Here is a 21040-nt window from a genome sequence, read left to right as displayed (position 1 = left end):
GTAGGGGCTCTTTTAAGGGCTAAGATGCTCTGTGCATAACTGTTATCATTAATGAAGTTCATCTGTTAACTTAGGTTCAGGACCAGGGCCAAGCCTACTTATACCTGGTTAACCCATCCTGCTTTCTTGACCCACCCTCCCTTTCCCTTCCCTTCATCCATCATCCTCCCTACCTCATCCCTACCAGCATTCCCTCATCATCTTTTCTTATTCAGTCTGGTGCACACCTCTCCCATGTCTCATTCTAGGTACCATCTCGGGCAGTAAAACGCCTGAGACAGAACCCCCACACTGAGTATCCCTCTGCCTGATCTCCAGCACATCCTCCCAGATCAACCTAACAGAAGACATCACTCTTCCACCTTCACCCTCACTTAAATGCATTCACCATTCTCAACACCTCCCTGAGTTACAATAAACATTTAAATGCTATCATATTGTTGCGGCATGGTCCCTAAATGATCTCATTACTTCCTCCACCACTGAACATTATGTTTCCTTAAATATTAAAGTCACTTCCTCAGTTGATTCAAGACAGTCTCTGTGATCACATTACATATGAAAGGTTATTTGTTTTTCACTCTAATATTTCCAACATCCATGTCTCATGGATTTTTAGGATATGTTCTTACAGGATAAATCTTTAATGTGATTTCTTACTAACATCATCTCATTCCAGTCCAGTTACCGCTCTGCGTTAGAGACAATAATGTTGTCTTGTTTCCTGTGAAGGGAAAATCCGCCCTGAAACATGTATTATTCAAATGCACTGGGATAGTTCAATCATTGTCTGACTACTGTCTCCCCTTTGGCTTCTCTGGGAAACAAGGCGCTCTGTGTTCAGCGGGTGCAGAGGGACTACAGAAACATGTATGTCCTTTACAGTGTTTTTCTAAACGCGATCCTTTAGTGAACTGACACAACTCAAGTCAAGACATAAAAAAAAAGATTTTATTGATTCATGGCAAACAAAACTACATCATTTCATACATTTTCACGCTGTACATCTACAATTAGAAGAAGACAAATAACTCTTTAGGAGGGTCAGACTGTACAGACAGTTTACACCAGTGGAATATGTTTGCTTTCCAAAGTGGACAAACTGTTTTCTAATGCTACAACAAAATGCTTTTATTGATCAGAAACAATAACCAGTTTCCATCACGCTCCTCACCTGCTTACCTTCTTATATAATGGTATAATTAATTCAGTATTATAACCCAGTTTTGGAGTGTTCAAAACAACAAGTGTTCAACCTGCCGAGGGGGCTCAATAATCTATAATACAATGAACATACAACCTTTTCAGAAGGTTAAATACTTAACATTTTATTGCTTTTATTGGCATTTTAGTGGTTATAAGGTCCTGAATCAACATTTAATTAGTCTCTTACCAGCCACCTTCCAACACATCAATATCAACTCTGACTGATTTCATGTATGTTATACAAATATATGAATTAAAATATGTTGTGACAACTACTCTGGACCGTGTCATGATCCAATAACGTCTGTCAAACAGCAGCAACATGTCATATAGTAAGGCCCTGGGTGTGAGTAACTGTGTTCATCCACGGCAAACCACTCGTACAGTCTTTTAGAGATTGCCATTCCTCACTTCTGTTCATTTGTACATGGCGTTGAAGCCTCGTCCGATAATGAGCCGGCGAACTTCACTTGTGCCTGCGCCGATTTCATACAGCTTAGCGTCGCGCAAGTATCGGCCCATGGGGTAGTCATTGATGTAGCCGTTTCCACCTGTTGACAAGTGGCACGTGAATTAAAGTTAATGTGCGGTGATGGAGCGTGTTGCTTTAGAGTGCAGAAATAAAATGCAAGCTGAATGAGACCATGTTTAATCAAAGCTCAGCATGAGGTGAAAATGTCAACAGGTAATAGATCACATCAACACAAAGAGGCAGATTCTTTATAAGCATGCAAATTGGAGGCCGAAAAAAATGTAACATGTTCAGAAAGCGATTCGTGTCTGTCAAACATTTTCATTAAAATAAAACATATAAGGAGTTACATCAGGAAAACTGCTCCATCCTTTCTCCTCTACACCTTAAAACTACAGTTGACCCCCAAATCGAAAATATGTATTGTTCCTCTTACCTGTAGTGATATTTATCAATCTAGATTGTTTTGGTGTGAGTGTTGGAGATATCAGCTTCTCTCCAATATAATGATGCTAGATGACACTCAGCTTGTGGTGCTCAAAATTTTCTGTCTACTAAACTACACCCACCAACTGCATCATTGCACAGGAGGATTATTTTTACTATCCTCACTAAGCTGCACCTCTTGGCTTCAATCAATTCATAATACATGTAGTTTATTACCACTTCTCTATAGAGAATAATAATATATATGAACCTACAGGTTTATAATTGAAGAGGTAACTCCTTCTATGTTCATAATAACCAGTCAAGTAACCCTCATCTCTTGTATCTTCACTGCAGCCACTCATAGTCAGCGTGCTATTTATTAAACAAATGGGCTGCACCTGTCAAGCCCTGCTTCCACCTCCTCAATGTCAACATCAAACCAGCTTCACATCAGCAACAAGACTCCATCCAGAATCAAGTGATGACGGCAAAGCAGGGAGGTCATCACATCAACCACATAAGCACTCAGTAGTCCTGATACATCTTAATCTGAATCTAATCTCTGTATGTTGCATCAGTAATGTTTTTTTGTCCATAAAATAAATTCTTGTGACTGAAATGAATAAATTCCTAGCTATACAGCTTTTATTTAAAGGTTTTGATTTTCATTTGAGTCACTCAGTTTCTTAACACTTACCCAAACACTGAATGCCATCCAGAGCAACCTGAGTTGCGTTTTCTGCACAATACAGGATCACTCCAGCACAGTCCTGCAATGACAACGCAAGCAACACAGTCACTGTGTGCAGTGGAAGGAAAAACAACGTTCACAGTACAGTTTAAGAAAAACTTAAATAAGATGCTGACTTATGCTACTCTCACGCTAATATGTTTTCATTGTAAAAACAGGGTTGCAAAATAAAAACAATCTCCGCACACACAAGTGTTATGGCACTGTCTCACAAATTATCTCCATCCATACTAACACACCTGAGTTTATGGCTTCACATATCGCAAATGATATGTAGTGTACTGTGTTGGCATTAAACCTGTTAAACACACCATTTCAAGATGTCCGGTCTATATGCACTGAATTTAACACCGTTCAAGGAGATCCATTTAAATAAATTACAGATTCTAAATCAACAATGCAGTACAGGAAAAATCCTCATCAGAAGCTTTAAAAGAAGACACATTTCCAGAGATGCATTGATGTCCACTCCAAACACATTTTAAATGTCCCTGATTTAAGTGCAACTTTTGTCGCAAAAAAACCCACACATCCTCTTAACAGGGTGCTGCAGCACTACACAAAAACACCCTCTCACCATTGCACTGAAGTGTCCTTTGTCACAGGCCCGGGCGACGTTGTACACATACTGCCGACAGGAGCTCAGCCTGGTGTACATGTCAGCCATCTTGCCTTGCATCAGCTGCACACAGATTAACATAGAGCATTATGTTAATTTCACTCAAGTCACATCACAGTTTTGAATTCTATAGCTGCCAGCTTCACACCAGAGATATCACATTTTACAGAGCATATTTACTGTGATTTATTTATTTATTTATTTTTTAAAAAGTGGAGACTGAACCTGAAAGTGTCCGATCTTCTGTCCGAAAGCTTCTCTGACGTGCAGGTAGGGAATGGCATAGTCCAAAACTGCCTGCATGATGCTTAAAAGTAATGATGATTTAGTAATGACAATTTGTGGTATGACAGCAAACAAACCAACCACAGGATTTCACAAAAGCAGATATGAGATTTGAGCATGATTTTAAAGCTAAACTACTCCAAAAAATCCATCTGCTGAGCGTGAAATGTGTTCAGGAAGCTAACTTAAAATTGATTTGTATTAAGTAAAGTATATGACCTATTTATGCAAATCATCCTGTGACCGTGCTAACACATGTGCATGTTAGCGTGGGTATTCTCCCTGATTAAAAAGCTGTTAAAACTTCTGTGTCTGTGTCCAACTCTGTTCTTTGTCAGTTCATTAAGTCCATTAAAAAGTGTGTGACAGTGTTCCCACAGTAATGAGCCTTGAATCATTTCCTGTCGCCCTGTCTCTACCTGTTAGTCATTATTCATAACATGCTGCCGGTTTGCAGTCTAACAATACTAATAATGAGCGAGCATAAATATGCACATCAGAAACATTAAGGAGCTCCTTAAACTTCTGTCAGTCACTGGAATTTTTGGAACTGATGCAGGATGACACTCTCAAAAACTGCCCAATCAATGAGTTACCTGTCAGTCTGTATAGCTTTATGTTAACGTTTAATTCTCTATTAATACAGACAAACACAAAGTACAGTAAACACTGTTTACTTATACTGTGGCTATTAATCACATCACAGTCATTTTTACCTCATAATTTTTGTCTTTAATTGCTCGTGTAGTCACTACTTTTACTTCTATTCTAATTTATGTTTTATATACCTCTTATTATTTATCTTAAATGTATTTATTATTCATTAATCTGTGTTTATTTCTGTCCTTGTGATGCTGCAAGAACTAAATTTACCCTCTGAGGATCAATAAAGGCTTATTTTATTTTATCTCCTCTTATATTCAAATCCAATGGTCAGACTGATAAGTGATTCAGGCAAATAACAGACAGCACTGAGCAAAACAGAAGCTTAATGTGTTACAAATATGCTGGAGAACACAAAGATAACGCCCATTTTGCAGTATACAATTACAGTTACATTACATTACAATACAAGTCGCAAAGAATGACCCAAAAAAGCTGGGGACAATTTAACTTTTAGTGGCACATTGTGGCCAGAGAATATCTGCAGCCAATCAGTTAACAGAGTCCTGTGACATGTGTTACACAGAATTTCTTCCTGCCTGAAACACATGAACATGCATGAGCTGCACTTTGATGCTGCTTGGTGTGTTTTCAGCATAATTAACATTCCCGTTTTTCAAACAGTTCATAATATAAGCTTTTTTTTTCTGGTATGAACTTACCCAATAGGTCCCGATGAAAGCACCAGCCTCTCCAAGTCTAAGCCGCTCATCATCACATAAACACCTTTGTTCAGTGGACCAAGGACATTCTCAGCTGCAAACAAAAAAAATCCACACAAGGTAAATTAAAAACCTATACGATAAAGAGAGAATCAGACTGAAGGGTAACTCAGCACACACGCAAAAAATGAGCCAATAAAGAGAGGAAAAAAAGAACAGATCTGTAGTTCTCCTGTTTTAGACAGGTTAACATAAGCTTAAACACACACCTGGGATTTTGCAGTCTTCAAAGATCAGCTCGCAGGTGTTGGAGCCCCTCATGCCCAGTTTGTCGAGCTTCTGTGCTGTAGAGAATCCAGGCATGCCCTACAGAATACACACGTGCACAGACTTCTGTTAATCCTTTTACATCATTGTGTCGAATTTATATATATATTCATTCATTTGACAAAATAGAAGAACACAACTTCACTTGAGTAGATTTACCTTTTCGACAATGAAAGCTGTGATGCCTCTCTGATGGGCCTCTGGGTCTGTCTTTGCATAAACTATAAGGACATCTGCGTCTGGCCCGTTTGTGATCCAGAACTTGTTGCCATTCAGAACATAGTGGTCACCTGTGGAAAAAACACACAAACCCAAAATATAAATGAAGTGGAACTAAAACAGAATTTATATTTTACAGCTACTTGAAATCTTTAAATGTTTATAGGTTAACAGGGTGGTGTGTGTGCAGCCCTGTGATTATGGTTAGTTAATAGTTACCTTCTCATAAAAACTCATAGGCCACAGCCCAACAATAAATTCTCTCATTATGGAAATATGTCCATTTAAACCAGTACAAACGTGCACAAATACTCAGTATAACTCAGGTTTTACAAGGCATGAAGGAAGGTGCAGCCACCTAACCATCACACCCTTCAGCTGATGGCACTCTGACAAGTCTCACTCACACACACACTCACTTAGTGGTGCATCTGTGAAAGCACATAACTATATTTCCACCTCTGTGAACATGTGTAACTTTAAATTTTCTGCTTTTATATAATTGGTTATTTGAGAAACACTGCGTGCCTTCTCTCTTCACACCTTTTTGCCTCTTGAACTGAAGTGCGATAGTGTGAGTTTACACCATGCTGAATAAGCCTATCACGGCTGGGGAAAGCTCTCTTTATTTTGCAGTATACCGGAGTTGTCTGTGGTGACTTTCTCGTGCTGGCTGGAAGTGACGTGTTTTCCATGAGCCAGAGAAAAAGGGGAAAGGAAGGGGGAAAAGCTCATCTGCAGGTATACATCATGGCCATGCGTCAATGGTGACTACGTTTACAAGGACAAAAGATTCCAGTTTTTGCCCTTATTCCAAATAAGACAATATTCCTACTAAGCTATTAACATGGCGAATGAAAATGAATTTTCCACTGATATTCCTGCTAACATGCAGCTGTGCATTCTCCAATTAACATGACCTAACATGTTGTTGTTTACAGTGGAACCACTGGAGCTGCTGGTAATTTTGCTTCTTTGCATCATAACAGGATTTTTGGACATGTTCAACCATGCAAACACAGCCTCCCTCTTGGGTTACTTTTGAAAAGTCAGTGTTGTGATATTTACACACATCCAAAAACCTGTTAATGTCCAAGTCTTTCATCATATTTAAAAGTAGGTGTTTTTTCTTCTTCCAATCAGAAATGTGGGCTTGTCTTTTGGGCATGCATCTCTACTCCAGGCTTGCAAATAGCTGGCCAACTGGTTTGTGTAGAACACATCTATGACAACGCACAGAGCTGACAGTTAACAGGAAAAGAGGCAGCGTGTTGCAAGCTACAATAAAAACCCCAAATGAGATGCATAAGATGTATAAAGAATGTTCATAAAACCTGAATAATATCGACACATCCTACATCTTTATAGGAATGCTAAGGTCAGAAAGAAGCCTAATTCGGAAAATCTACACAGAATAAGATGTTTACATGACCCACATCAGATTCACAATATTGTTCTATTCAGAATAATAGTGGAATATTAGCCTGCATGTAAACATAGCCAGTGTCTGTGAAACTACTCTCACTGCCAGAGGGGGTGACTGGCAGTAACAGATTTTTTGGCCACTTGGGGGCAGCAGAAACAAGTCATGAACACAATACTGACATATCATCATCTCTTAAAGGAAATGACCACTTTAGAATGAAAATACAGACAGTACTAACTCACCCTCATGTCGACAAGAAGTCCAATGTAGTTTCTGGTCCACAAAACTCGTTCAGGGTATCGGAGGATAACAGCTAGCCAGATTTTTCCATACACTTGACGTGCATGGAACTGCAGGCGTGCTGTGTTTACATGGCAACTCGCGCGAGACTTCAGTTCAGAGACGTTCTTGTTCTCAAGTCTTGCGAGTCGCAGGCTAACTGACCACGGTGAGAAATGATGCTATAAAAGTGGAGCAAATTATGTCTTTTCAAGTCAATTTTGCATGCCGTGGCTTCAGGGCACTTGGATTACAACGGACAAGCCGTTCTGACGTTTATGAAATGCATTAGCAGAGTTTTATTACATATTCAAAATGATTTTGGATGTGGGTTCCATGCACTTCAAGTGTATGGAAAAATCCGGCTAGCTGTTATCCTCCGATACCCCGAACGAATTTTGTGGATTAAAAAACTACACTGGACTTCTTGTCGGCATGAGGGTGAGTAAGTTCTGTCTGTATTTTCATTCTGAAGTGGCCATTTCCTTTAAGTCAACACTTATTTACACATCCAGTACTTACAGAGCATTTTAAGCATTCATTTGAAGTTGTGTTTTGACCACATGGTGAACATATGAGCAATAATACTGACTCTTTCAGCTCTGTTTTTAGTCTCTACCAACTCCTGATGGAAACGTCTGGCTCTATAGCTGATAAATGCTCCACTGGGTTCACCAGCGAGTCTCTAACGGTGTGTGTCTGTTGTTTGGTGCCGAGCAAGGAGTGTAAACTGCTGTAAACTGTAAGAGTGAACCAAAACAGTAAAGCTGTGGATCCCACAGATAAACAATGAGCTGTAACTCATTATAAAGCTCCATAAACCCGAGGAGAGCAGCAGATTCAGATGGCAATTCTCTGTAGGCTCATCAGTTAGTGACCTCTTTCACATTGTCACTTTAATGTGTCTGAAGTGTTTGTTTAGTGGCTTTGATTGTTTTTTTGGGTGCTTTAAGCCATTTTTACCCTTTGCTGGTTTGGCTCATGGTCGGTGTACTCCTAGTACAGCAGTGTGTGGAAATCACTGAACCTTTGGAAAAAATAAAAGTGCTGATCTCTTCTGAGCACAATCAGCCAAAACTACTTCTTATCCTTTTGCCACTGTGCAGTTCAAAAACCTGTAAAATGTTTAAACCCACCACTAGAGATCTTACTGTAGCTGTGTATGGGCACTACACTTTACTACACTGCAGTTTATTAACTGAGAAAATAATGCTCCAAACAACAGAGTAAAAGCCAATGAAAAAAAAGAGGAAATATTCAAAATGTGGCGACTCTAAACGTATTAACTCTATGCATGCTGTGTAAGAGGTGAAGTTTTTCCTCTGTCTCTGAACCCTCTATCAAGCTGCCAAATGAGCACCCTACATAGTTCTCTTATCAGGCTACATAGCTTGATAGAGAAGTGATGTGTGTGTAACAACCAAACAACCAGGGGATTTAGTGGTGTCTAGCAGTAAGGATCGCAACCAGTTGAAACTTCTCAAGTTAGAACTACTTCAGTGTTCATTGTTCAGGAGGTTTTTACCAGGACCTGAACTATCTGCAGAGGTGTTAGTGTTTCTCCAATGCTGTTTGGCAATTTGAAGACAGGCAACAGCCCCGGATTAAGACATCCAGGAAGTTTTTAAATGTGAGCAAATTATCCGCAGAAGTTTCCTCCTCTCCAAAACAAACTCACACACCAATAAAAACACTGAATAAAGCAGTTTCACGTTACAAATCAGTGTTTCTTCTACACTATTTGGCACATCACGTATGGGCCGTTAGCCCAGCACCTGCTAATGTGTGCTCACCTTTTGTCTCTTAAAACTTAAGATCCAGAAGGTTCAGGAGATTTTTACTGGGAGATGAATTATCCGCAGAGGTCTATTCCTCTCCAAAACAAACGGACCAGGTGATTGAAACCAGTAAAAACACAGAATATAACAGTTTCATGTTAAAAAAAATCTGTGTTTTTCCCATGCTGCTTGTCACAAAGGAGCTTCTAACTGCTGTGGCTGATGCAAAAACATTAATAGCACAACCTTGAGCCAGTGTTTGGTTTGTCATTTTGGGCTACTGTAGTAACATGGTGGTGCAACATGGCAATCTCCATAAACAAGGACTTGCTCATGTAGATATTGACAGCTTAATCAAAGGTAACGAAAACACAATGATTCTTATTTTCAGGTGAATATACACTAAAGAAAACATACTTATTATATTCGATTTCTGCCAACATATCCCCCTGCTTCCTACACACTGGACCTGTAAATTAAATACACACACCACACGACACTCTATCTGTCAGAGGTTAAGTCTGTGGCCTCACAGAACTAAATCATTAACAGGTTGTAACTTTTTTCTTTGCTGCCGTCTTGAAAATTGCAGATCTCTCTACATATAGTCACTGGCCATCCACCACACACACCACCTTGCTGAGCTGGAGTCACTTTAAGTGTAATATTCAATGTGAAAAGGGCTAAATGCCAACACTGTTTTTGTCAAACCCTGAGTCAGTATAAAGCCCGAGAAATGACTAATTCATGATCTGCAGCAAAACAGCATATCTAGCAATATTTGATGGTGATATACTTTAGAAGGTAGTCCTGTAGTGTATATATGTTTGAGTATAAATATATGAACTAAAAGACAAGATAGGCATCAGGTGCTGCAGCTGCACAAAGACGTGAATACGTACTGATAAAAAGAAAAAAGTAAGAAAGAAATAACAAGAGGTATATAAACTACTAATATCAATAGAAGTAAAGACAACAAGCAAAATACAGGATAACTTAAAACTAATGCAGAGGGTGTCCCACCTTCCTTCTTGGCTCTGAGTTTCATTGATACGACATCAGAGCCAGCATTGGGTTCACTCATGGCCAGGGCTCCTACGTGCTCTCCTGTCATTAACTGGCAACAGGAAAGACAAACATGAGAATGAAGAATTGAATCCATTTTAGTTTTGTATTTTTCAGACAGTTTATAATGCAGAGCATGAGCTGTTTTGGTCCTGACCTTTGGCAAGTACTTCTCCTTCTGTTTTTTGTTGCCGTGGCGTACCATCTGGTTGACGCATAGGTTAGAGTGGGCACCGTAACTGAGAGCAATGGCTGCAGACACCCGTGATATTTCCTCCATTACAATGACATGGTCAAGGTAGCCCAATCCTGTGCCCCCATACTCCTCTGGAAAGACATGTAGAGATTAAATCAACTTTAAAACACTAAGAGGACCAGTTTCCTATGAGAAGATGTGATGCAGCTACCAGAGGTGTGAACTTGCGTCACATGACTTGGACTTGTGTCAGACTCAATGCACAGGTTTGATGACTTTAAGTTGGACTTGAGAAAATCAAAAAGGCTTGCAACCCAACTTGTGACTTCAATTGGACTTGAAAAAACTGACATGGTCTCACCTCTGGCAGCTACTTCTTAACTTTACTCCAGCGGTCTTACCTGGAGCAGTCATCCCAAGGAATCCCATCTCCCCCATTTCTTTCCAAAAAGTCTGATGGAGAGAAAACACAAGAACTTACCAAGGCAGAAATCCTGCACTAGATATGGTGCACTGTTGCATTACGTTCATGACAATACCACAACTTTATGAACTATTCAACTCAAGAAACTACAGGCACTGTGTGCAATGGAGTGCTTTAACTCACCCGCATTCCTGGGAATTCATTTGTCTTGTCAATCTCGTCAGCGTAAGGCGCAAGCTTCTCTGCACAGAACTTACGAATCGTCTGTCTGAGCTGTGCAAAAGAGACAACATGAACAATAAATGTCATTATTTTATCATAACCTTGATTCCAAAGAAGTTGAGGTGCTGTGTGAAACACAAATAAAAACAGAAATCTTTTTCGACACCATAAAATCTGGGTGTTCTTCTGGACAGTAATTTGATCCTGGGGCATCATATAAAGAATGTAGTCCAGTCTTGTTTTTACCAGCTGAGGAATATCTTTAAATGTAGGTCATTTCTGTCCTTCAATAACACAGAGACAATAATACATGCTCTTATATCCTCCTGTCTTGATTACTGTAATGCCTTGTTGACCTGCCTATGCACTCAAGCTATACATCAGCTCCAAATCGTTCAGAATTCAGCAGCTAGACTTCCCTACATTGGCTTCCTGTCTATTTCAGAATCCATTTTATAGTTATTTAATCACAAGGCTCTCAATGATCTGGCACTGGAGTATATAACTGAGCTTCTCACACTGATGATTCACAGGTCATGAAAACACATTGTCATGATCATTTTCTCACTGTATATTAAAGTTTATGTGCTTTTGAATGGTACCTTAATGCGCTTTGGTTTTATGGTGATGTCACTGTCTTGCTAATTGTACTCGTGCGCTGTCGTCCTTGCTTATGTGCTTTGCTTTGTGCCCCTGTGTGTTTGTTTGTGGTTTGTGGTTGTGCTTTGGTCTATGTTGTGTTTCATGTAGTACATTCTTAATGTGTGTGGTTATATGGTTATGGTCATTGTTTTATTATCAGTGCTTATGTCTTGTTGTTTTTGCTTATGTGCCTTGTCTATGGTTGCATGCTTGCTCTGTGGTCATGTGCCCTTCTATGGACATGTCATCAATCCACTTTCATCTGTGTGTATGTGCGTCTGTGCTTTTGTATGTTATTTTAAAGTCTCTTATATACACATACCATCAACCTGCCAGAGACTGCAGGTGAAAATTAGCCTGCATGAGTAAATCTGGCACAAACATAAACTGTACTGTCCAAACAGGCCCCTCAGGTCTGCCAGTCTGGGTTTTCTAACTGTTCCAGAGTCCAGGTTAAAGACAAAGGGTGATCGAGCCTTTTCAGTTCTTGCTCCTCAGCTTTGGAACAGCATCCCACTGAGCATCAGATCAGCTGACTCTGTTCACGTTTTTAAAACTCATCTAAAAACTTACTTTTACAGGCTGGCCTTTGCTGACAGTTGATAGACATATTGTGTGTATGGGAGTGTGTGTATTTGCAGCCATGTGTATATGTATGCATGCTTACAGGTATACATGTGTTTAAGTGTATATGTTGGTGTAGGTGTACATAGATGCTTGTGTTTTATTAGTATCACTTTTGTTTTGTATTTTCCGCCCCTTGGAACGCACTTCAGCTCGGAAAGTGCTCTACAAATAAAGTTATTATCATTATATTCAGTTGAATACAGTACTGATAGAAGATATTCAATGTTGTTTATTGTAAATGCTCACTCATTCTGAATTTGATGCCTGCAACATGTTCCAAAAAAGTTGGGACAGGGGCAATGAAAGACTGAGAAAGTTGTGGGATGCTCAAAAACCTCTGTTTGGCTTGTTCCAGAGGTAAACAGGTTAATGGTAACAGATTAAAGTATCATTATTGGGTGTGAAAGGGACATCCTCGAAAGGCTCAGATGTTCACAAGCACGGACGGTCGCTTTATGAAAAACTGTGTAGTGCAAACAGTTCAGGGTCTCAAAGTCCAGGAGTTTCGGGATTTCACCATCTACAGTCCTTATGATCCTCAAAAGATTCAGAAAATGTGGATAAATCTCTGCACATAAAGGGCAAGATTAACCAACATTAATTGCCTGAGAATCTTCGACCCCCTCAGGCGACACTGCATTAAATTGACATGATTGCATAAAAGGATATCACTACATAGGCTTGAGAACACTCTGGAAAACCATAGTCGGTAAACACAGTACACTGTTGCATCTACAAATACAAGTTAAGACTCAACCATGCAAAGTGAAAGCTATATATCAACAACATCCAGAAATGCTGCCGACTTCTCAGGGCCTGAGCTCATCTGAGAAATGTTTGCTTGAATCTTGAGACCTTAGGCTTCAAACTTGTCGGTGGTTTAATGCAAGTAGCTGAGTTTTGAATAAAGGATTTTTAGCTCAATTCAAGTGCATTCATTCCTGCTCCACACATGAGCGCCGGAAGTTCATTTATATTCTTTCATCTGAGATGGACTGATACAAAGTGGGAAGTGTGCTGTGGTCTGACAGGTCCACATTTCAAATTGTTTTTGGAAATCAAAGACGTCATGTACTCCAAGCTACAGAGGAATAAGACCATCTAGACCAGTGGTTCCCAACTGGTGGGTCGTGGTCCAAAAGTGACTCACGATTGTGTCAAGTCTGTAAAAAAAACACACTTTATTTTGAAGTACAGTACATTTTCTGCACAGAGGTTTTATTTTGAAGTGCCATTTCCTGCTGTAAAATGAATGACAAACAGACAGGTACTTATCAGAGACAGCAAACTACTTTGACAACATAGACAAATACAAGTATGTTGCGTAATATATTAAACTGTGTGGACCTTGAGCTAATGACTAAAGAGAAATCTTGACCCCATGGCTGGACCAGTTGGGAACCACTGATCTAGACCATTACCAGCACAAAGTTAAAAAGCCAGCACTTGTGATGGGGGTGTGTCAGTGCCCGTGGCATCATAGGTTGGTGTATTTGTTAAGTCACCATAAACACTTAAGGTACATACAGGTTTTAGAGCAACATATGCTGCCATCCAGACGAGGTCTTTTACAGGGACGTGCCTGCGTAGTCAAGCAAGATAATGCCAAGCAGCGTTCTGCATGTGTTACAACAGTGTGGCTTTGAAGTAAAGGAGTGTGGGTGCTAGACTGGCAGCCTGCAGTCCAAACCTCTCTCCTATTGAAAATGTTTAGTGCATTGTGCAGCACAACATATGGCAACCCCAGACTGTTGAGCAACTGCAGTCACATAGCAAAAGCAAAACTTCAACAATTAGTGTCCTCCATTACCAAAGTGTGTAAAAGAAAAGGTGATGTAACACAGTGGTAGACAAGCCCAACTTTGAAGGAAGTGTGTTGCAGGCATTAAATTCAGAGCAAGAGTATATTTACAAAAAACAATAAAGTTTATCTACTTGAACTATATATATATATATATATATATATATATATATATAAATATATAAGGGCCGTAACGGTACATGTATTTGTGTCGAACAGTTCAGTACGCGACTTTTGGTTCGGCATGACCCTGTACCAAATTATTGGGCACAGGATATTATTTTATTTTGTTTTATTTTAATTCCGTTTTTGCGAGCCGAACCATTTAAAATATCTAGTTCCCCGACGGACATAATTGAGTGACGGACCGAGTCCCGTAAATCTCCGCTTTCACTTTGTGCAGCGCATTCTCGTATTTTGACAACATGGCAAGTGAGCCTGACGAACCTGGAGACCCACCCGCAAACCTTAAGTCCTCCGTTTGGGAACACTTTGGTTTCAGGGTAAAATACAAAGATGGAAATAAACAAGTTGACAAGACAAAAGCAGTGTGCTGACACTGCAGAACAGCGGTCGGGTATGTACTTGGAAACACGTCTAACATGCTAACGCATCTAAAGCGACACCACCCGAGTTTGAACGTTAACCAGCACGACTAGAAAGAGCAATCTGGTGCAAACTACGATATTGTCGTCGTTTAAAAAGAAAGAGCGTTTCCCTGACCATCGCGGTAAAGAAATAATCAGCGCCATTGGAGTTGAGTAAAAATTGTTTAAGCTGCACTTTAGATATAAGCATGTTTTGTTTACTGCACTTTAACAAAGTGGGAAAGCTAAGTAAGTTCCTAGTAAAACTGAATCTGAGCAGGCTTTAAAACTGACCAGCTGCACTATACTTTTTATTTTAATTGAGTAAAACTGTTAAAGCAGAAATGTATATTTATATTTTTCATTCAAAAAATGTGTTAAAAAAACAGCAGGATTTTAGTTTTCACTTTTATATTTCTATTTTCATTCAAACAATGTGAAAAAGCAGGATTTTATATATATTTGTTTCATTCAAAAATTGTGTAAAAGGAGTTAACTGCTGTGGTGGTATGTTTTAATAAGGTTACCAATAAGTAAAAGATATTTAATAGTTGTCTATTTTTTTTTATTACTGTACTGAAAAAAAAAACGAAACGTGACTTGTGTACCGAGGTACCGAACCGAGATTTTTGTGTACCGTTACACCCCTAACATATATGTAAATATATATGTATATATATCTCGTCTTTGGATTGTGTTCAGCTGAATACAGGTTAAAGGGGATTTGCAAATCACTGCCTTCTGTTTTTATTTACACAACATCCCAACCTTTTTCCCCAGGGTTGTAACAGGACTGACAACTGGAAAGCATTAGTTCCCATGTCCCTTCTTCATCTGGCTGCATGGAAGACTGAGTGCTGTTTACGTTACAGGTAAATATGCTAAGATGTATTTCACAGTATGCAAAAAAAACCTCACTTTACAGTATTCAGCTTCATAACAACCAGGGCAGGAGGACAGCCACTTTCACCCAATCAAATCCTGTATATGATCTCCACCCCCTGCCCTCCTCCGCCCAGCCAGTGTCCAGTCTCTTTGACTTGGTGCCAAGTATCACTGACCTGGTGTCACCTTGTGTTGAGTTGATAAATCTCGATTCAATGAGCCTTTTTTCAACACTTACTAACTTTTTATTACGATGAATTAGCTGGTAGCAGTAGAGCTAGCTAGCACGGCTAACAGTGCTAAATCAAGCTGTTCAAGCCCAAAACGCTGCTCATTGAGAAATGATTACTGTTACTTGCTTTAGTAATTAAATATGTGTAAACTAGATTGTTCTGGACTGACATTATGTAGATGCAGAGTGCGAAACATCTATTAGCAGAGTGGTTAGCTTAGCTTCGTCGGCTAACACCAAGGTCTCCTGTTAGCCGTTATGTCATCACGTCATGCGCACCTTAAATAACCGTCTTCTTTTGTCCGTTAAACTTATTAAACCACACCGCACCTTTGCTTCATGGGACTGTGAGACTTTATTTTTTTAATCATTTTCTGCTTATGTGCGCAGATAGGTGAACTTTGAGCTGCTCGTTAGCTAACCTGTATCTGGTCCTCGGTGAGTCCATTTACCACGTCGTCCACTGGGATGGCAGCCCCGGCGCATCCTCTCCTCGCCACCGTGGGGATGGACAGCCTGGAGCCGAGGCGGAGAGCGTTTCTGACGGCAAACATGGTGCTACTTGCAGACTGACAGGTTAGAAGAGGGAAATAAAACAAAAGTTGTCACCCTGTCAGACTCTGGGTTAGCTGCCCCTTAGCAGAAACAAAGTCAGAGGTCTCACTCTGCTACTATTTACCAGGACCGTAAACGTCACTCACACGGGCTGCACGGATGCTTCCTCTTCTTCTGTCTGCTTATTGGCGCTTTGTAAACTAGTGTATTGGAGCATTACCGCCACCTGCTGGACTGAGAGGGCATGTCAGAAGATCTGCTAACTGGCAGCAAGGCAGTTGAAATACAACCACACCAGTTAATATTTAAAGTTAATTTCACATTTGATTGAGACATAAAATGTTTTGTGTCTCTTAGTGCATGTGTGGATTATAGAACGGGCCAACTGGGCATAGGTCCAGGGGCCCAAAGTGGCAGGGGGCCCTGTGGCCCTCACTTGCAAAAAGTCAAATGTCAAATTAACTCATACTGATGAGGATGGCACTCAATATGACCACAGAAAGACACAAGACAACAAAAAAAGACAAAAATATTAAGTCAAAGAGACACAAACCCACAAAAGAATGCATAACTACAAAGAAATGCAAAACCACCAACAATCTGTGTGTCTTGCTTCGTTGTGAGAGAGGTGGTGGGGTCACCGCTGTCTCGTAGTCTGCCCATGAGTGCATAGCATGAGTAACCTGCCTGGTGTCCCCCAGTGTCCTGCTGGCTCCTCAGTTCTTCCCATTTACTGTGTAAAACTGTACACCTGGCCCCAGACTTGATGTGTGCCAATTTGATCAAATTAATTTCTCAATATGCAACATGTAAGTACAAAACTGAAACAAAAAGGCCTAAACTATTTTTTTCTTTTTCATTTTTTTTTAATTAGACTAAAACACACCTGCTAAATCAGTTGCAAATAGTCACAGTCTCTGTTACCTTAAATTTGTAAAGAAAACTTTGGGTTTTTTTTTTTTTTGCATGCCTCCACAAAAAATAGCAAACATTTTAATTTATTGATTAATTGCAGCAACAGCAAAACTTTATCAAAACAAATATTTACAAACTCTAAGTCTTATTTGTCTGCTCATACTTCCCAAACATGTCTTCTCACAAAAAAACCTTAGTATTAGAGTCTGGCTTTGAAGAGAGCATAGAAGAGTTTAACCTTCAGCTGAGTTTTAAATGTGTGAGAATTTGTAAAAGGATGATTTGTTTAAGTTTTGCTGTTGTTAAATGTGGTCCCCCAGTAATCAGTAAATTAAAATGTTTGCCTTTTTTTTTTTTTTTGGAGGTGTGCAAAAACAAAAAAAATCCTCACAAAGTCACAGTAACAGCATGACTAACTGAAACACCAATGATGATTTTGTGGGTGAAGTATTGCTTTAAGATTAAGCCTGAGCGTTTGTGACCCCTGGAGTTTTGAGGCCCCTAAGGCAGCATTACCTGACTGTTAATTCAGCACACCTTAGAGTTGTTATTACTTGATGTAGCTCATTAATTTACCTCAATCATTAAAATACATATCCTCTTTCACAGGCTGTATTATCAGTGTTTTTATTCTTCCTTTAATGTGTCAGTCATTGTGCCTCTGTTCTTGATTTATTTGCTCATATTTAAGTATGACAGCAGCAGCTTCAGCTTACCACAGAGAGGAAGAAGAGGCCAGAGGGCAAGGGAAAGGGAAGAAGAACTACGTCACTGATGGAGATAGAGAAGAAAAAAAATGCTCATGCACTCATTATGTACATGTGTGCCTGTGTATGTACAGTATGTGGGCCTGGATGTGTGCATGCAGGTGAGATAAATGTAAAAAAAGAGGATGGGGGTGGAAAAGGTCAGATCATGAATGAAGAGATGAGGAATGATAAGGAAAACTTTTGAGCTGAGACTTGAAGAGAAGACTGCCTTTTGATCCATCAAAGTATCAAAGACTAAATTTCTCTCTATCATTTTGAAGAAGAAAGTGTGTGTGTGCATTTGGGATGACATATCTGGAACTCTTCCTCCACTGAAAGTGTGTTTGCTTGTTCATATTGGAGAAGACATGAATGATATTCTGTCTTGGCTGCGGATAAATCTTTAGTGAGCTGCTGGTATTTTTGTGATTCTGTGTTTGTGGGCGATTAAGTCTTTTTGTACAAGTGCAGACTGTTCCCATTTGTTTCCTTGATTTGGGAACTGAAAAGTAAAAAGTAACTAATAGAAACCGAATAAGATTTCCAGCGTGGGTACACATGGAAACTACTGACATGAAGTGAGACTTGAAACACGAGAGAACGGACAGTGAAGACATTATTGTGAGGACACTAAGGACGTTACTTGGACTTTCAAAGATTTAAAACTGCAAAAAAATTACTACTTTATCTTAATGATTTAGTAGATTTGTTTAAGATTAGATACTAAAATCATTCATCTACCAACATTTAACAACACTATCCATGCAGAAGCAGGACATCAGGCAGTCGCCCCCGCTGAGGGAAGGGCACTGGGGTCCAGTGGCTGAGGGTGGTGCACATCAACAAGGAGAATGTCAGAGACAACTGTATGAAGCCGAGCAGCTTTCTCCTTCCATGCTGAGGGGCTAATTGAGACAAAACCACCAAATCAACATAAAATGACCAGATAAGACAGTTGCACACAGGCAGCCTGACCTCAACAGATTTCACTGTGGTTTTAAACTCATTCAGGGTCACCATGTCTTGAAGCTTAAGAGCAGATTGTTCAAGCCTGTGGGTGCAGACAACCTAAAAGCTTTAACCTTTAATAACAGCAAATTTAACAGAGATAAACCAATATGATTCAGACACCAAATGTGGTGAAAGAGTTTCGGTCCCAAAAGAAGAAGAATATCTAAATGATCAAAACTTCAGTTTAGTCGATATCCCCACAGTGTTGCATGTCAGGGGAGAACACTGTCTGAAGCATCTTTCCCGAATTATCCTTCGATTTTGAATCCTAAGTGACCCTTAACCATTACTGAACTATAACAGTGATAATGGGCTGTAAATATGTTGGGAATCTCTTTGTCTTTGGGCCATCTGCAGTCTCTTAGTGGATATATTGAATTGGTTCAGACTGTGAATTTTACAGTCTGTGGTCATCTGATGTTCCCGTATCCAATTCCAACAGTGCAACCCCAAGACTAACCTTCTGTTTCTACTGTGAAGTTTGAGGAACAGCTTTGCTAAAGCAACACGTCTATTCATTCCAGCTCATTCTAAGTATTATTGTGCACTTGACTCTGAAGCAGGAAGTTCCCACGTTCTTTTACAGTGACTAGTGATTTCTTTAATTCTAGCCGTATAGTTTGGTTCTGACCTTTCTGTTGTCGGTCTAGTTGAACCAGTGGCGTTAGGTAGTTACCACGGGCCCCAGCGCATGCTATTGTGATGGACCCTAGTGCATGCGAGTTACTACTTGTAAGGCGCATACACATACCAATGGCAACTGCTTATAAAAGCCATAAAATGTGTTCCGCTTGTCGGTCTTGAGAGATTTTGCACCTAAACTACCTCCTGTGTTGTATCGTCTTGTCACATGATCAAATAGAGACTTGACATTAGACAACATCAACATACATGTTACCCAACAATCATCATTGCATACCTGTATATGATAAAAATATCAAGGGAAACCCCCACACATGGGTTATGCTACAGCTACCTGGGTACCAAGTGGGTGAGCCGAAAATGGTCTCACCCATGTGGGCAATTGGCATGGGGCCATTATGGAACCCACTGACAATCCCTTAAAGGCCCAATTTTCAGCCCATTTACTACCCACATGGGCCCCACAGACAAATGTTGGCTGGGTTACAGATTACAGACTATTTTACCAAAAACAGAAAAGACGAACGAGACGAACGAGACAAATGAGACGAGACGAGACGAGACGAGACAAGAAAACCATGTCGAAGATAGGTTTACATTTTTTGTGGCATCTAGCCTATAGTTAATGGGACCATTTTTTATTTAGTATGAGTTCTTCTTTGAACACAGTGCAACCACACTGCCCCTGAGCTGAGCCACTGCAGTGTACTGCATTTGGTTGTCTATGTACAGTGGCAGATCCTAGAGGCGACACAGGCAGCCACCTAAGGTGCCACCCAGAGAGATAAAAAAAAAACTAACATAAGGTAAATATGATCTAAAGATGTGATGCTACAGTATTTTCAGGTATGGTGGAGTGGGGTGTATGTGGAGAGCATTAGAGTAAGAGAAAATGGAAAAAGCTTAAGCCATCTGAGGTGCAGAAGCATACACACACCAACAAGGAAAAAGTTGAAGTCACCCCCCAAACCAGATATAAAAGAGTGGGCCCAAGCAAGACACTAAATCCTTATGACTTCCTGCCTGAACTAAGGCAAAGCTTCATTTGTTTGATATTTCATATTATTGTTTGTTGGCTAAATTGTTATTGTTTATGTTGTTTATAGCTATTGCTCTTGTTTGTAATAAATAATGTACAATAAGTATAAAAGATAGTGGAGGGTGTCAGGGGAAGCTTGCCAAGGGCGCCAAATGAGCTGGGTCTGTCACTGTGCAAAACACTGCTGTTTATTCTTATTTGTCTAAACCCTTCACACAAACATAACATCTATATTTAAAGAGAACTTTTTACAACCTAATTTTTTATACCAAAAGCACTGAAGACCATTCAAGATTATTGAATCGTCGTCCTCTCAGACATCTGATCAGCGA

At 39.9% G+C, this 21040-nt stretch overlaps 1 protein-coding gene across 1 annotated transcript; it reads right to left on the bottom strand.

Annotated features, from left to right (window-relative positions):
- Nucleotides 1-929: 929 nt before the first annotated feature.
- ivd (isovaleryl-CoA dehydrogenase) lies at nt 930-16522 on the bottom strand. The gene is made up of 12 exons (XM_049595749.1): nt 16220-16522; nt 10985-11074; nt 10779-10830; nt 10339-10508; nt 10140-10233; nt 5574-5704; nt 5357-5453; nt 5088-5181; nt 3703-3784; nt 3436-3540; nt 2805-2877; nt 930-1757 (listed from the first exon to the last, which is right to left on the bottom strand). Exons 1-12 carry the CDS (start codon nt 16349-16351, stop codon nt 1624-1626), a joined length of 1254 nt encoding a protein of 417 aa, XP_049451706.1. The 5' UTR covers nt 16352-16522; the 3' UTR covers nt 930-1623.
- Nucleotides 16523-21040: the final 4518 nt, after the last annotated feature.

Source organism: Epinephelus fuscoguttatus, linkage group LG14 (genome assembly GCF_011397635.1).
Source record: "Epinephelus fuscoguttatus linkage group LG14, E.fuscoguttatus.final_Chr_v1".
In the NCBI taxonomy this organism is placed as follows: Eukaryota; Metazoa; Chordata; class Actinopteri; order Perciformes; family Serranidae; genus Epinephelus; species Epinephelus fuscoguttatus.
This window is presented reverse-complemented; position numbering and strand designations above follow the sequence as displayed.

Excerpts from the sequence above, each read along its gene's own strand:
- ivd (XM_049595749.1), bottom strand. The coding sequence starts at position 16,351 with ATGTTTGCCGTCAGAAACGCTCTCCGCCTCGGCTCCAGGCTGTCCATC. Across the intron at positions 5,454-5,573 it reads CAGCTTTCATTGTCGAAAAG|GGCATGCCTGGATTCTCTAC; the intron begins GTAAATCTACTC and ends TGTATTCTGTAG. Across the intron at positions 3,541-3,702 it reads AGAAGATCGGACACTTTCAG|CTGATGCAAGGCAAGATGGC; the intron begins GTTCAGTCTCCA and ends ATCTGTGTGCAG.